This window comes from Kogia breviceps, chromosome 10 (genome assembly GCF_026419965.1).
Source record: "Kogia breviceps isolate mKogBre1 chromosome 10, mKogBre1 haplotype 1, whole genome shotgun sequence".
In the NCBI taxonomy this organism is placed as follows: domain Eukaryota; kingdom Metazoa; phylum Chordata; class Mammalia; order Artiodactyla; family Physeteridae; genus Kogia; species Kogia breviceps.
In genome coordinates, this window is record NC_081319.1 from 5,225,989 (window position 1) to 5,240,150 (window position 14,162).

Here is a 14,162-nt window from a genome sequence, read left to right on the forward strand (position 1 = left end):
GACCACGGTTACTTTTCTTCCTATTTTTGTTAACACAAATCCCTAAGTGTGTTTGTGTCCGGAGAAAGTGCTGTGAATAACTGATGATACATTTGTTGATGAACTGGTGAATCATCCTGGGGGAAAGGGAGTCCAGAGAGTGGAGCAGGAGCTCTGGAGGCTGCATAGGATGTGTCGTAAAATATTTAGCAAATGATCGTCCAAACCACAGGGAAAAAGTCAGAGAGATGGGAATTTGAAAGCTGCCAGGATTTAAAAGCTATTTAATGCTAACCATCAGTGCCAAAGAGCTGAGAGCGGCTCCCTTCTTCCCTGCGTTGGCAACGACAGCCCCGAGAACGTGGAGAGGCTTTGGACTGGCCGTGGCTGCACTGAAAGGCTCTTTGTTCGAGCCCTCCCGTAAACAAGGGATCTCCTCTGAGGTGGAATCCTCACCTCGTCTACTGCCCGCACCCTCTCTCTTTCTCAGGATCCCCCAGTGATAACTCTCCAGGAGGCCCAGCAGGGAAGCCGCTGGCCGCTTGGCATCTAGGAAAGCAAAAAAACAGCCCCATGATGGACTGAATTTGTCACTTTCCTTTCCAACGTTCTGATGTCACTTATACAACGACCTCAGTCCTTTGGTTCTAAAGGTCTGAGCTCAGGAGCTGTCTCTTCTAAAGGGGTAGGGATCTTGCATGTTTAGGGCTGGGGTCAGGACTCACTGCTCTAACCTGACTCTTTGGAGATCTGTTTATTTTGGGGTAAAGGATGTAAAGGTCTTTCCTGATATTTTGGCTTGAAAGCCTCGAAAGTTATGTCCTCCTCAGTATCAACACCACGAGGAAAGATAAACTAAGGGAGAAGCGGCAGGGGGACAATTTAGGTCAGTGGAAACAATCATCCTAGAGAAGAGAGACCTCGGCATAGTTTGCTGAGAGGCGTTCTGCAGAGTCATCATATGTGTTCATGGCTAAGCAATGCTAATGAACTTGGTGGCCTCAATCAACAAATCTGTGCATGATGTCAAGAAGGTCCCTGCTTTTAGGGAACATATCATCTATTTTGCCGGGGAGGCATGCGTTACCTAAACAGATAATTAGCCTTTGAGGTTACAAAAGTCAGAGCTCCCTGGGCAAGGTGGTCCCAAGGAGGCCAGCAGGAATACCTGTAGCAAAATTGCTCTGTGTATGTCGGGACCAGGATGCGGCCCTTCTCCCTCATTCGTGTTTTGTTTTGGTTTTGTTTCCTTTTGTTGTTGTTATTCCTGCGATTTTGCTTCCCTAGAATGTCTTCTCTTCCACTCTCTACCTATCCCAAGTCCAACACATCCTTTGAAGCCCACCTGAATGAATTTACAGTCACTCATGACTTTTCCAATCTCCATTACTTTGAACTCTTAGAGTACTTGGAGTCTGAACCATTCATTTGGCACGTGGTCGTACTGTGTATTTTAATCTGCTTTTAAGAAGGATTCATCTTTTCTCCTCAATTCAACGGTAAGTTCTTTTTGGCAGGTGCCACATCTTATAACACTTCTGTGCCACCCACAGCATCTAGCCGTTAATACCTGCCATTGGGTATTTGCACATGCCTTGGTATCCTGTTAGAGGGCTGCTGTTGGTGAGTGAAAATCTTAGTTGGGATTGGAGAAGAAGATGGAATTCTTGGTAGGCCTAGGGATACGCCCCAAACGAGTACTTCTGGGTTAAGAAATACATGCTCTGAGCAGTTTTTGGTCCTGAAGTTCCACTTAGTTGTGATTTTTTTTTTTTTTTTTTTTTTTTTTTTTTTTTTTTTTTTTTTTGCGGTACGCGGGCCTCTCACTGTTGTGGCCTCTCCCGTTGCGGAGCACAGGCTCCGGAAGCACAGGCTCAGTGGCCATGGCTCACGGGCCCAGCCGCTCCGCGGCATGTGGGATCCTCCCGAACCCGGGCACGAACCCGCGTCTCCTGCATCGGCAGGCGGACTCTCAACCACTGCGCCACCAGGGAAGCCCTTAGTCGTGATTTTTAAAGCAGATAGAAGGTTCAGAAAAGTTGTAAATTGAGTATAAAACATTATTTGACTGAGAATGAAAATTGATCAGCAATTGCACTCATAGTGTTTCACGTGTGTAAGAAAGAAAGGAAAAAGAAAAGGAAGGAAGGAAGGAAGGGGGAGGAGATAAAAGGAAAAAAAGCCTGGAGGGTGGAGTGGGGGACACAGCAGACTCAGTCTTCAAATACAACAGCAATTTCACCATGTAATAATTTTTAATATTAAAAGTAAATTGTAAATGTATCTTTATAAACAATATGCATAAAATAGATCTATTATTCTAAAACCTTTTCTTTTTCAAATGCTTTTTCACAGTAATTTTTTAGGTGTCAGATTTTTCCCTCAAAATAATAGTGCAATTGGAAGAAGGAAAATGTTGTCAGTGAACTCGGACTTCTCTGCTAATACAAGTCCTTGTATATTTCCTGTAGAAGTGGGTGAAGACTCATGTCCGTCTCTGTTTTCTTTATTACTTGCAACAGCTGCACATGTTCTGTCACAATCTGTCTGAGGTCTGTCATTTTCTGGAGCAACTTGGCAAAGAGCTGAGAGGACTCGGGGTGGTTCAGCTTGAGCTGCAGCTCCAAGGCTTGCAGCAAGTTGTCTTGTATGTCCTCAATGGGCTTCACATTCAGCAAACCGGGGCGGTCTGGGGGAGCAGAAATGGAAGACAGAACAGCAGGTTCAGTTACAAAATTCTCTGGCTCCACATCTGAGGCATATTCAGCCAAACAACTCACTTTTTGTTGGTTTTGCTTTGCTTCTAAAATAGGGTTTGGAGGGAGGGAAAGCAGATAGTGGGCAAGAACCGCATACAAGGAGAATGGAATGAAAACCAAGACTATCAAAGCTCTTTCCAGGGCCGTTGTCTTCCTGGCCAAGACTAAATCTGTGTGACGAGTTGACAGAAGAGGGTGGCAAGGCAATTGTCTCACCAGACGGGGGACTCTTCTGCTGGCATGATTCTAGTCACTCAGAAATCTCATTTTCAACTTCTGTTCCTTCCTGATGAATCTATGTTTTATAACCTCTACTTCCTTTCTTACCACTACTTTAAACACAATTTTAACACAGGCTTTGTCTTCTTTTTGCTTAAGATAGCTCATGCATTTTCGAAGAGACAAGACATAGTTTTCAAATACTGTTACACTTGGGGAGGATAGACCAGATTTTAACATAGGCTTCTTCTGATTAGTGAGATTGCAGGTAATTTTCACCCTCTTCTTTATACTTTTCCTTATTTGAACTTTTAAATGGCAAGCTTAAATTACTTTTGTTTTTAATGTTTTTGCTTCATGTAGGTCTTTTTAGATTCAACCTTAAATACTTTCTAGTATTCTTCTTTACTTTTACTTCTTTACTTTCTTGTATTCTATACTTCTTTTTCATTACATTTTCTAAAGTATCCCTGCTGATGTTTAGAAAAAAATGATTGGCTTTGTTATATTGAATCTATTCCAATTTCACTCTTGTCAATTCAAACAGTTTTTATCACGGATTTAAAAAATTTTTTGGACAGACAATTGCATCTGCAAATAATCATAGTTTTATTTATTTCTTCTTTTCCAGTGTTTATAGTTCTCATTTCTTTTTCTTGCCATACTGCATTGGCTAATGTCTCTAGTATGGTATTAAATAATAGTGGTGTTGGGAGGCATTTTTGTTTTATTCCTAACCTTGAAAGAAATGCTTCTAATGGTTTACCACAAGTATGATGTTTACTGGATTATGGTGGATGGGTTTTTCTCCTTGCTCTCCAATAGTTTTAAAGTGTTTAATTTGTTTTAGTCAGGAATGTTGTTGCATTTCATCGAATGTTTCAAAGTTTTTCTACCTAGAGTGATGACCATATGGTTTTATCTTAATCTAGTGTAGTGAATTACATTAATAGATTTTCTTATACTCTTGCATTTGTTTGCTTATATTTTATTTAGCATTTTTAAATTTGTGAGATTGGTCCAGAGTCTTTTTGTGTGTATGTGCTACCTTTTGCCTCTTTTGGTAATAAATGTTAACTAGTGTTATAGACTGAGTTGAGAAGTTTTCCTTCTGTTTCTATGTAGTGATGACCTATTCCTTGATGGTTTCTTGGAATTTATTTGCAGAACCATCTGAGCCTGGTGGTAAATCTTTGACTATCTTTAATTTTCCTCCTATAGCTTTTAATTTATTCAGGTTTTCTACTACTTATAAAGGAAAATTTTAGTAATTTATATTGGAATAAAGTTGTACATAATATTCTTAGAATCTGAATCTCTTTTATTATTTTTATATATACCTCCTTTAACTGAATGCTTTTTATTTGTATATTGTCTCACTTAAAAATTTGACTTGCCAAAGGCTTATGTATTTTTTGCTTTTTAAAAAAGCACAACTTCTGGTTTTACTGATCATCTCTGTTTTTGAAAATTGCCTTTTGTTTTCAATTTAGCTAATTCATTCTTTTAACTTTCTTTGGGTTTTTTTCCCCCTCTTTTTCTCATTTCTTGGGTTGAGTGCTTAATTCATTTAGTTTCAGTATTTCTTATTTTCTGATAGATGAGTTTAAGGCTCTAAAATTTCCTCTGAGTGTCACTTTTGTTTCACCCCATAGGCTTTGGTACATCATACTCTCACTGTTCTTTTCTAAATAGTCTGTTTTACTATTTTGATTTCACTTTTAATCTAAGAGTTATATAGAGACATGTTTTTAGATTTCCAAGTGGAAAGTCTGAGTGTTTGTTTTTGTTTTTTCTAATTTCTAACTCTGGTTAGACTATAAGGTTTTCCCATTAAGGCTCAGCACAGGGGCGCAGAGATTATGTATGACATTCAGGTCACTCACTTGATACCTTGTACTGATGCCAACTTTTAGCTCTTGAAGGCCAATCACCCTCTTTTTCTCATTTTAACTCTTCTCCCCTTCACTGTAAACTAAAGCACTGTATAAAAGTGTTTCCTTCCCTTTTTAATGTTCCTCATTGTCTTGCCTCCATTTATCATTGTGCCTTTGCTTAAGCCCTTTCCACACCAAGTCCCTCAAACATCCTACATTCTGTCATAACGGTGCTTAGGTACGTTCTGTTCCTCCTGCGGGGAGCAGTCTCACCTTCCCTCCAACCATCCTACTCACTTCAACCTACTCTTCAAAATCTAGCCCGTGGCCTTATGTCCTGGAGCCTTCCTGGAGATCATCCTTTCCTTGCCCCTGTTCTTCCAATCCCCTTTCTCTGGTCCTCATAGCATTCTACAAACACCTCAGTTGATCCTATCCGAGTAGATTATTGAGTGGTTATCATTTCCCAAAAACTGTACTGAGGCCTTTATATACAATACATCATTTAATCTCCACAATAACTCCATGAGGTCAGTGCTTGAAGGAGGGGAAAACGAAGATTTAGAGAAAGGAGTTAGATCCTGCCCGAGATCTGCTACTTGCGAGTCAACAGCACTGCTGAAATTTGAATCTGATTCCGAATGCTGTACTCTTAACTCGTATTACCTTGTATTATAGGTACTGATGTTCTTGTTTATCTCCCCTACTTGGCCACGAGAGATCAGAGGGCAGAGACTACGTGTTGATCATCTCTGAGGCTCCAGTGGAGACACAGAAAGCACTCAGTTGGCCGAGTTTATGAGTGAGAAGGCTGTTCTAGCCAAGAGTCCTGAATTGAAAAGTACATTTCTTCTGGTTGGTGAACAAGCCTAAAGGCAGGATCAAGGCACAAAGAAGAAGTCTCCGGAAATAGCGTTTTCCTGTATTTAGTAAACTCGAGCAACCGTTACCCGCTGAGGTGAGACACAGGAGAGCAAGGTGAGAATGATCTCAGGTTGGGATTTTCGGAACTCTAAACATGCTCTTAAATTTTTTTTTTCTTTTTTCTTTTTTTAAATTACAGACAGAAAGTTACCTGTAGTTTGATTTTCTCCCCTCAACTTCTCTAACGTCTCCCATTGACTGGAGTAAATTTTTTTTTTTTTTTTTTTAATTTCAGCACTTAATTTTGGAAACATTAGCAAGAATCTCAGCTTCTGAGAATGAAACAGATGATTTAGTCCTGGCCTAGAGAATCACACCCCCGGAGGAGTTGTCCTTTCTCACAGTTGCTATGCAATAATGAAACCCCCTGACACTTCAAGGAAAACCAGATCCTGGATCGGTGCCTTGGGTTTAATGGTTGCCGATCCTCCCCTGAACGGACGTGCCAGATTTCAAAGGCCTGGACTGGACAGCAAACGCATGTGCGTTGGCAGTGGCAGCACTTTGTGTCGCGGCGTCGGTATACACCCTCGTGCGGACCCTCTGCTCACCGAGGCCCTGGTTTCTCAGAGCCTTTCCTCCTTCCTCCTTCCTCTAGAGCAGCGTCCGTGGTGTCCGAACTTCTGCAGAAGAGATTATGTTAATCTGCTAGGTTTCATTTATCGTGACAGTTCAAACAAGCAAACCCTCAAATGCAGCTGATCGGGCTTGCTGGAAACACTTGGCTGCGGTGCAGTGCAATGGAACCGTTCCCTCTAGGAGTGGAGAAGGATCTGGTTTGGATTTTCAAACCTCTCTTTGGCAAGTTATTTTTTATGATGTGACAGATGAAGTTTGGCTGAAATTTTGTGGCCACTGATTTATATTTTCTCTGGTGACAAGTTAGATCATTTGCAGATCGGTCCCACTGTCGCCCTTACGGAGCCTCAGTCAAGGCAAGAATAGAGGGCAGGAGAGCGGGAAAGTGGTTGCTCTACTTTGAGGTCTCTCACTAACCAGCTCTGTGACCTTGGGCAAACTGATCAAGTTCACTGCGCCTCAATTTTCTCCTCTGTTAAACGAAAAGCATCGGATTAGAGAGATGACCTCTAAGACCCTAGTTCAAAAGTTGTAAGCTTTATTCTTATTCGTAATTCCCTTTACAAAAGTCACATAATTAAACTGGGGAAATTAACTCAAAATCTAAATAGAAAAGTACATCAACAGGCTTACACATTAAACTTAAAACATTTGGCTTATTTAAAAAGCAAAAAAGCTTCCTTTGGTCTTAAGCACTCCCCAGGGTCAAGGGCAAAAGAGATTTGCCAGGGCTGTCCGCACGCTTGACCCTCCAGTCAGCTCCAAGGCCTTCCCTGCTTCCCCTGCCTGTCTTTCTCTTTCCACGTTCCTTCTGCTCACACTTGAACACTTACTGAGCTAAGCCGGACACCACAAACGTGCCATAGAAATCTGTCTAAAGACCCAGCCGTCCTGGGTCCCTTCTCTTCCCTCTCCCTTTCTTCCCATCGGTCCAGGGCCTGCTAAGGTATCGTTCGTAGAAGGCTGGTCGGACGTCCTCTCCATACACCTTGCTGAGGGTTAGAGTTGGGGTCTGGAATAGGATCGGGGCCAAGGGACCCCCTTCATCGGCCTTAGGTTGCCTAGAAAGCCCTTTTGGGAAAGTGCGTGCTGACTCACGCTCCAGGACCCAGCGCTCGAGGAAGCTGGAGTCAATTACCGGATCCTTTCTCCCCAGGCTGCAAAGAATTGGGAAAGAAACCTTTCCGGTCCCCATCGTGCTGCGCTGGAATTGATTAGAGAGCACTGTTGATTGTGGGCAAATCTACAAAGCTCCATCTTATCCAGATCTGGTTCTGTTAAGTGAAGAGCTTATCTGAAGCAGATTCAAATTCTCTGGACCCTCCTGGGGTCTGCCCACCTGGGCCAGGCATTTCCCTAGACCAGATTTTCTCAGGAGGGGTCTCAGTTAGGGAACCAGATGGCCACAGCGGCATCTCCTGAAGGAGATGCAGAAAAACCAAAGCGCATGGTTTGGTTTCTTTTCTAGTTGCTGCTGTCATGCTGTCCCCAGTCTTTTCCTACTGGACTTCTTTCTGATGGAGACAAATCTGAAAAGGATTGTACCCAGGGCACTTAGGAAAAAGAAGTCTGATAGCCGGGCAGCTGTAAATTGATCCCAAGGCAATGAAAGGACTTAGCTCAGGTGTGGGCTGAAACTGAAGGGAGGTGGAGCTCCTTCGGGAGCTCACACTTTGCATTTTACTTCCTTTTACTCTTGTTCCCCAATTTCCTGTATTCCATTGCTTCCTAAGTTCACAGATGTGTTAAAAAGAGGAGTGGATTTGGAAACTGAAGACGTGATCTCATCTGTCCTCCACTTAAGCTTCCATGTGACTTTGGACAAGTCATCTTATCTTTCTGGGTTTTGGCTGAATTTTCAAGGCAACACTGGTGTTTCCTTCCTAAGGTCGTGGTTAGAAGGAGTCAGGTAAAGGAGCTTTGTAACATATTACTGTTCTCTGTGTTTGTTCAGATAGAGGCAGCTTCCACAGGAATGGGGTCCGGAGCGTAAACAGGGGTGGGGTGGCATGTACGCAGCTGGGAAATGGGAGGTTTCTGAGCTGTTATTGGTAGAGCATAAATTCAGGAGCAAGAGAAAATGATTCCTGATGCAGATACACGTTTGGGGTTTGGGGCAAGTTCTCATTCTTGTAGTTGAACACATGTAAGCAAGACTGAGAACAATAATGAAACAGAGAAGCCCCGAGTCTAAATTCACTTCTTCCTTAGAGGTGGTGTTAGGGATTCTGCGGTCCTTTTCTGGTCTAACCGTCAGGATCATGGGGGAGCATTAGGCAAAACTCTGAATTCATCCAACTTTGTCTCTGGTAAACTGGTCCGGCCTGTAGCAATTCCCTCCCACCATCCTACCCCTAAGAGAAAATAACCTAAGAAAGTTTCACATGTTCTTTTCATATTTAAATTTGAACCGGGGCTTGACAGAGTGCTGGCTTGATTCTCAACTCTGCCTCCACGCTGAAGTCATCTGGGGAAATTAAAAACACGCAGACTAATACCTGGGTCCCGTCTTGAGAGACTCCGATTGACTTGGCCTGAGGTATGACCGCCGATGTTCCTAAAAGCTTTCAGGTGATTCTAATGGGAAGCTGAGAGCAAACACCACTGGTGCAGTGAGAAGCAGCTGGAATCTCAACCTGAAAGCTTACTTGCTGGGTAATCTCGGGCGAGTTCCTTAACCTCTCTGTACCTTGGTTTCCTCATTTAAAAGATGGAGACATGACAGTAGTCTAGCTCGCAGTGTTGTCGAGAGGATGAAATGAGTTACTAGATGGTAGGTGCTCAGAGCAGCGTCTGACACGTGGGAAGTTACGCTATTTCTATTCGCGCTAGTGTAATAGTACAATCCAACGTGCCTCTTTTCTTTCTTACCTTTCTCCTCCTCTCATTTCTGCGATGCTCTTGGGCCTTCTCTGTATCTTTCCTATTCTTTCGCCCTTAATTGCTGCCTTCTTCTCCACCCTGCCTTCTAGATGCTTTTCCCTTTCCACCCCTGGGACTGCACCTTGCCGGGGATGTGGTGTGTAGTAGGATCCTAGCAAGGCCAGCCTAAATTAATCAGAAGTGTGAACAATGGATGATCTGGGGAGAAACGTGGTTGATGGCTGCTATCAGGGACAGGGAACCACAGAACAGAGATCTTGTACTGAACAGATAAAGATCATCGGTGACAAGCATGTCTGCTGTGAATGCATGGGTGGCTAGTGGGGTCCTTCCCTCGGAAGTGGTCCCTGTTCTAACATATCCCTGTTAAACAACAGCTAAATAAATGCTTTCTCTGTCTGTGTCCAAATGACAACCGCAAAATGACACAGCCATGACACGTACGATTTGGCTAGGATGGAGGGCGCGGGTGACCACCACAATGAAACCAAGCCCAGGCCATATTTTCTTTTATCTGCCCATTAAGTAGCAATTGCACACCAAGTCCCCCCACCTCAAAGGCTCAGCTAGCTACCACCTCCAAAAGCCACTTCCCCAACTACAGCACAGAACACAAAAGTATCGAACCTCAGCCCCATGGTTTGCTCCCCTTCTCTGTGTCCGGACCAGGGGAGCAGCGGGCTCCCCTCAAGCCGAGGGATGCAGATAAATGCCTGCCCCTTTCTATGTCCCACACCAGCTCTGATCAAGACTGGGAGGGAGAGGAACCAGGCTCGAGTGGAGAGATGGAGAGTGATTTCTTCTTCCCCATCAAGCCAGACACACGCAGGCTCCGAATCCAATGACTCTCCCTTGCTTCCTCAACCTCTAGAAATGCCAATGGCAAACCAAAGGGAGTCAACAAAATGAAAAGTGGCCAAAGATTTGTTCTCTGCACCTCTCCCCTCCCCGCACGTCTTCCTTACCACCATCTTGGAGAAGAACCTGTGATCTCAAAACATAGGCATGATCTCCAACCTCGAAATATGACCTCTGAACACACAATGTCCCCCACACTTTACAGAATTCACCACCACACTTCTGCTTGTTGGTACCTCCTTCAGGGGCAGCAGGGCCCAGAGCTCTCCCCCCCTCCCCTCCCTCCAGCATCTCTGTCCCTTGGGGTTTTGTTCTCAAGCCACAGCTAATCCCCTTCGAGTGACAGCTGATACAAGGATTAGCTGCGATCTCCTTAGGAGTATTTATGTGGTACTAAGGGATTTTAAGAACGCTACTGGTGGAATTTCAAGCAATCTGACGCGCAGCGTAGTGCGGAGCTACTTCAAATTATACAGTGCAGGGAGGAGGGAAAATGAGCCTTTACTGGGTGCTTACCGCGTCCCAGGCATTGTGCCCCCGGCTTCACAGTGTTCGTTTATTTACTTAGGGGACCGATAAGGAATTCAGGCGCAGGCAGGTAAATAAGGGCCTGAAGTCACACATCTAGTAAGTGGCGGCAAGCCGAGCGGGGTTCGGGGAGCCCACAGGCCCCCACCGCCCCATCCAGCCTCTCCTGGTCCACCGATGGGTGACGAGGCGGGACCCTGGGGTGCAGGCGCTCTCCCCGGAAGCGAGGGGCTCCTCACCACCTGCGCCGGCCTCTGGGAACCGGGGCCGGTTTCACTTTTCCTCACTTGCGGAGGATCTGTCTCGAGTGCCGTGCCAGTCTGGAAGTCTGCCCGGGGTCACCCAGAGTTGAAACACACATTGTGAGAACCCCAAATGATAAAGTGCAAGCCGCCCACTGACTGGCTGGCTGAGCCTCTTCCAAGAGGCTGGTGTGGGGGCAGAAATGACTCAGCAGCTTGGCTCCCGAGCCCGTGTCTGTCTCTGAGGTCAAGTGTAGCGACGATCCCAGCCTACCAGGCCTGGGGCGAGGAGGGGCTTTTATCTCTGAAGCAGTCACAGATAAGGAGGCTTCCATGCCGCACACATGACAAAAGCCTCTGTGTGTGTGCCGTGTGTGTGCACACGCGTGCACGCGAGTGTGTGTAGTTCGAGTTTCTCAGATGATTCTAGTGTGTTTCTCGTCTCCCTACCCACCCCCACCCCCAATTCTCTGGTTTTGAGAATTTGGGTGCCAGCTGAGAACTTATAAATATACCTCGCTCTGCCTAAACCAAGTCTGTGAGGTTATGAGTGGACATTTCTAGATAAGCCGCACTGAGTCATCACTCGAAGCCATCCTGGCCACCTGACACGATCTGCCCGCTGGTCACGGCAGCACAGTGAGGAGACGGGAGCAGCAGGCGAGGAGAGCAGCGCCGTACACCACGCACACACAGAGCAGGTGCCGCCCAGTCACTAGTGTTCAATTAATAACTGGAGGCAAGTGCTCTCTGACACAGTCATGGGCCAGGCGGGAGATATGGACCATGCAATCAACACTCTTCAACTGCCCTGCTCAGGGCTCAGTCACACGAGAAATCAGACGTCGGTGTTTATTCTCGATATCACGAGAACAGTCGGAAAAACAACTCTTACCACTCAGACCCCAGCCTAAGTCTTGCCCCGGAACACTGTATGGATAAAGTAGCTGAATATTTAACTGCCACAGGAGAATGGAAGAAAGTTGGCCTCTTGTTCTTCACAGTATTAGGAATAGCTCAGTTTTCAAATATTTGTGGTTTTGTCTCCCCCCGGTTAACTCGTAAGGATGATGCCAACAGACAAAGAAGACATGGGGGCCGGCCGGGCTGTGGACCGTCAGAGGCCCCCTGAGCTGGAGTTTCCTCAAGAACAGCACAGGCCACTCGGGCACGTACGTGCCCTCTATCTTTTGTTCCAGAGGAGAGCTCAGCTGTCCATTCTAACTGGTAGAGACAGTTCTGCAGTAAAATGGAAGGATTACACACGAGCTGTCACTATCCTCAAGATTCTGGAGGGCAGTTAGGGATGGGGAGGAGAGACGGACACCCACAAGCCCAGAACCCCTCCCGCTCCGTCCTGCGGATCCTTAGCGCTCTCTGAGCCGGAGGGAGAGGGGTCCCCTGTACGCGAACGGGAGGCGTGACACTGGCATTGTCTCCGAAGGGCAGGAAGAAATGAAGGTGCTGGAAGGCATTGTAACAATTTTAAGTTTCTCTCACACATTTCCCTGCAACCACTTCTCTCCATCGGAACCGGCTACAAGACGGTATCTGATTAAGCTCGGACATATTTACTTAGGTACTTAAAGCTTATGGTCAGCTTCTGCAGGGAGCTCTGCGAACGGGGGCTGTGCTACCGGAACGAAGGGAAGAACCAGCACCAGTCTCGCCATTAACACCGGGCTCTGGTCCGTCCCAGAACCGTTCTCAAAGCTGGGCTGTGATTGTGCTAGGCAGTCGAGTACAAATGGTGTCTTGAGAAGGGCTTTGCGTAGCAGGAAGTTAATATCTGGACTGTAATGGAAGTTCTTGATTAAAATACTTGGAGGCAACATGGAAATGGGTAGTTTTTGATAACTGCCAAAGAACCCCAAGTCCAAGGTAAGCAACTGGGATGCGTCCACATCTCAATACACAAAGGGCAGTGGCAGTTAAGGGCATCCGTTTGAAGGTCAGACTGGATCGGACCTTGGCCTCCCCGATTAGTAGCTCTGTGACCCTGGGAAAATTGCCTAATCTCTCTAAACTGCTGTTTTCTCCATCTATAAAATGGGGATAATGAGAGACTTTCTAGAATTGCAGGAAAAATTGAACAAAGATTCAGAATGCAGGTAAAGCGCTTAGCATCTATTCTGGTTCACGATGAAGTATTCAATAAATGGCAGCTATTATTATGATGAATATTTGATTACCATTCTTTCAACAAGAATGTATTAGTACTTATTCTGGGCCAGGTGCTGTACTTTGATTCTATTCTAATTCCAACAAATTAAAAAGTATATATTGATACACGTATAAGTCAGGACCAAGGGTAAGAAACAGAGCTCCACGGTATTGACCTGAGAGCTCTAGGAGTTTTCCAACTGTCACAGAGTATCAACTCTTCCTTGATCTGTAGAGGTACATCTGTGAACAATCCCCGCTTCCTGTACCCTGTGCTCCCTGCCCACTCAACAGCACAAACGCACGGGATCGCTCCAAGAGCAGCTGTCCAAAATCGCTCCACAGAGAAGGAACACGGCTGGGACGGCTGGGAACGGGAGGAACTGCTATATAGTAGGTTTGTATTACCCAGCCAGACCCAAGAGGGTAAATGAGGAGGCTGGGTGACTTGCCATCTGTGACTGCTGCACCAATATTTACAGCTTCTCTGTCATTAGGACGGCGATGACAATCCGCCTCGAGAAATAAATTGTAAAATCCAGTGAATTTCCTCCCCATATCTTGGAAGTTTGGGAAGAACTGTAATGGATTCCGAACTGTTTTGAATTAACAGAAAGAGCTTTTTCCTGTTTTTCCTGTTGCCGAGTTCCAGCTGGAACCCTCCTAAGCTTTTCTCCAGCAAACAGCCAACGCCCAAGGGGGCAAAGTGTCCAGTGGAGTGTCCTGGGGCTTGTCAGCTTTACTGAGCTTTCTCCCTGGCCTGGGTTGCTGGTGGGTTTGGGGAGTTTGCTGGTGTGGCTGGCGTGAGGCCATGGGGCCAGCGGCAAGCGTGCCCTTTGCGGGAGGCGGCGTGATCACTCGTGACACCCCCATCCAGGCGGCGAGACCAGAGGGGACAAGGCGAGTTCTTCCCTCATCACCACTCGCAGGGAAGCTGTGCTTCCGCACGCTGGCCCAGACCTTCAGGAGAGCGGTGACGGCACCGCAGGCCGGGGCCACCGACGCAACGAGGGCACTGACCGCATCCGCCAGCCAGGAGGCAGAAGAGACGCTGGGGGCCGACAGTGAGGACACCTGGGTCTCCCTCCTAGTACTGTTGCTCACCAGCTGTCAGCTCACCTATGTCTATGACTCTCTCTTCTCTTTCTGTG

At 45.9% G+C, this 14,162-nt stretch overlaps 1 protein-coding gene across 3 annotated transcripts in view; it reads right to left on the reverse strand.

Annotated features, from left to right (window-relative positions):
* Window positions 1-2,215: 2,215 nt before the first annotated feature.
* The window catches only part of PPARG (peroxisome proliferator activated receptor gamma), a 128,146-nt gene continuing 116,199 nt past the window's right edge, over window positions 2,216-14,162 (reverse strand). For all 3 annotated transcript variants that reach the window (XM_059076110.2, XM_067043409.1, XM_059076111.2), the window contains one exon: window positions 2,216-2,668. In XM_059076110.2, the coding sequence (XP_058932093.1) occupies window positions 2,421-2,668 (248 nt within the window). In that variant the 3' untranslated portion in view covers window positions 2,216-2,420. The remainder of the gene's footprint in view (window positions 2,669-14,162) is intronic.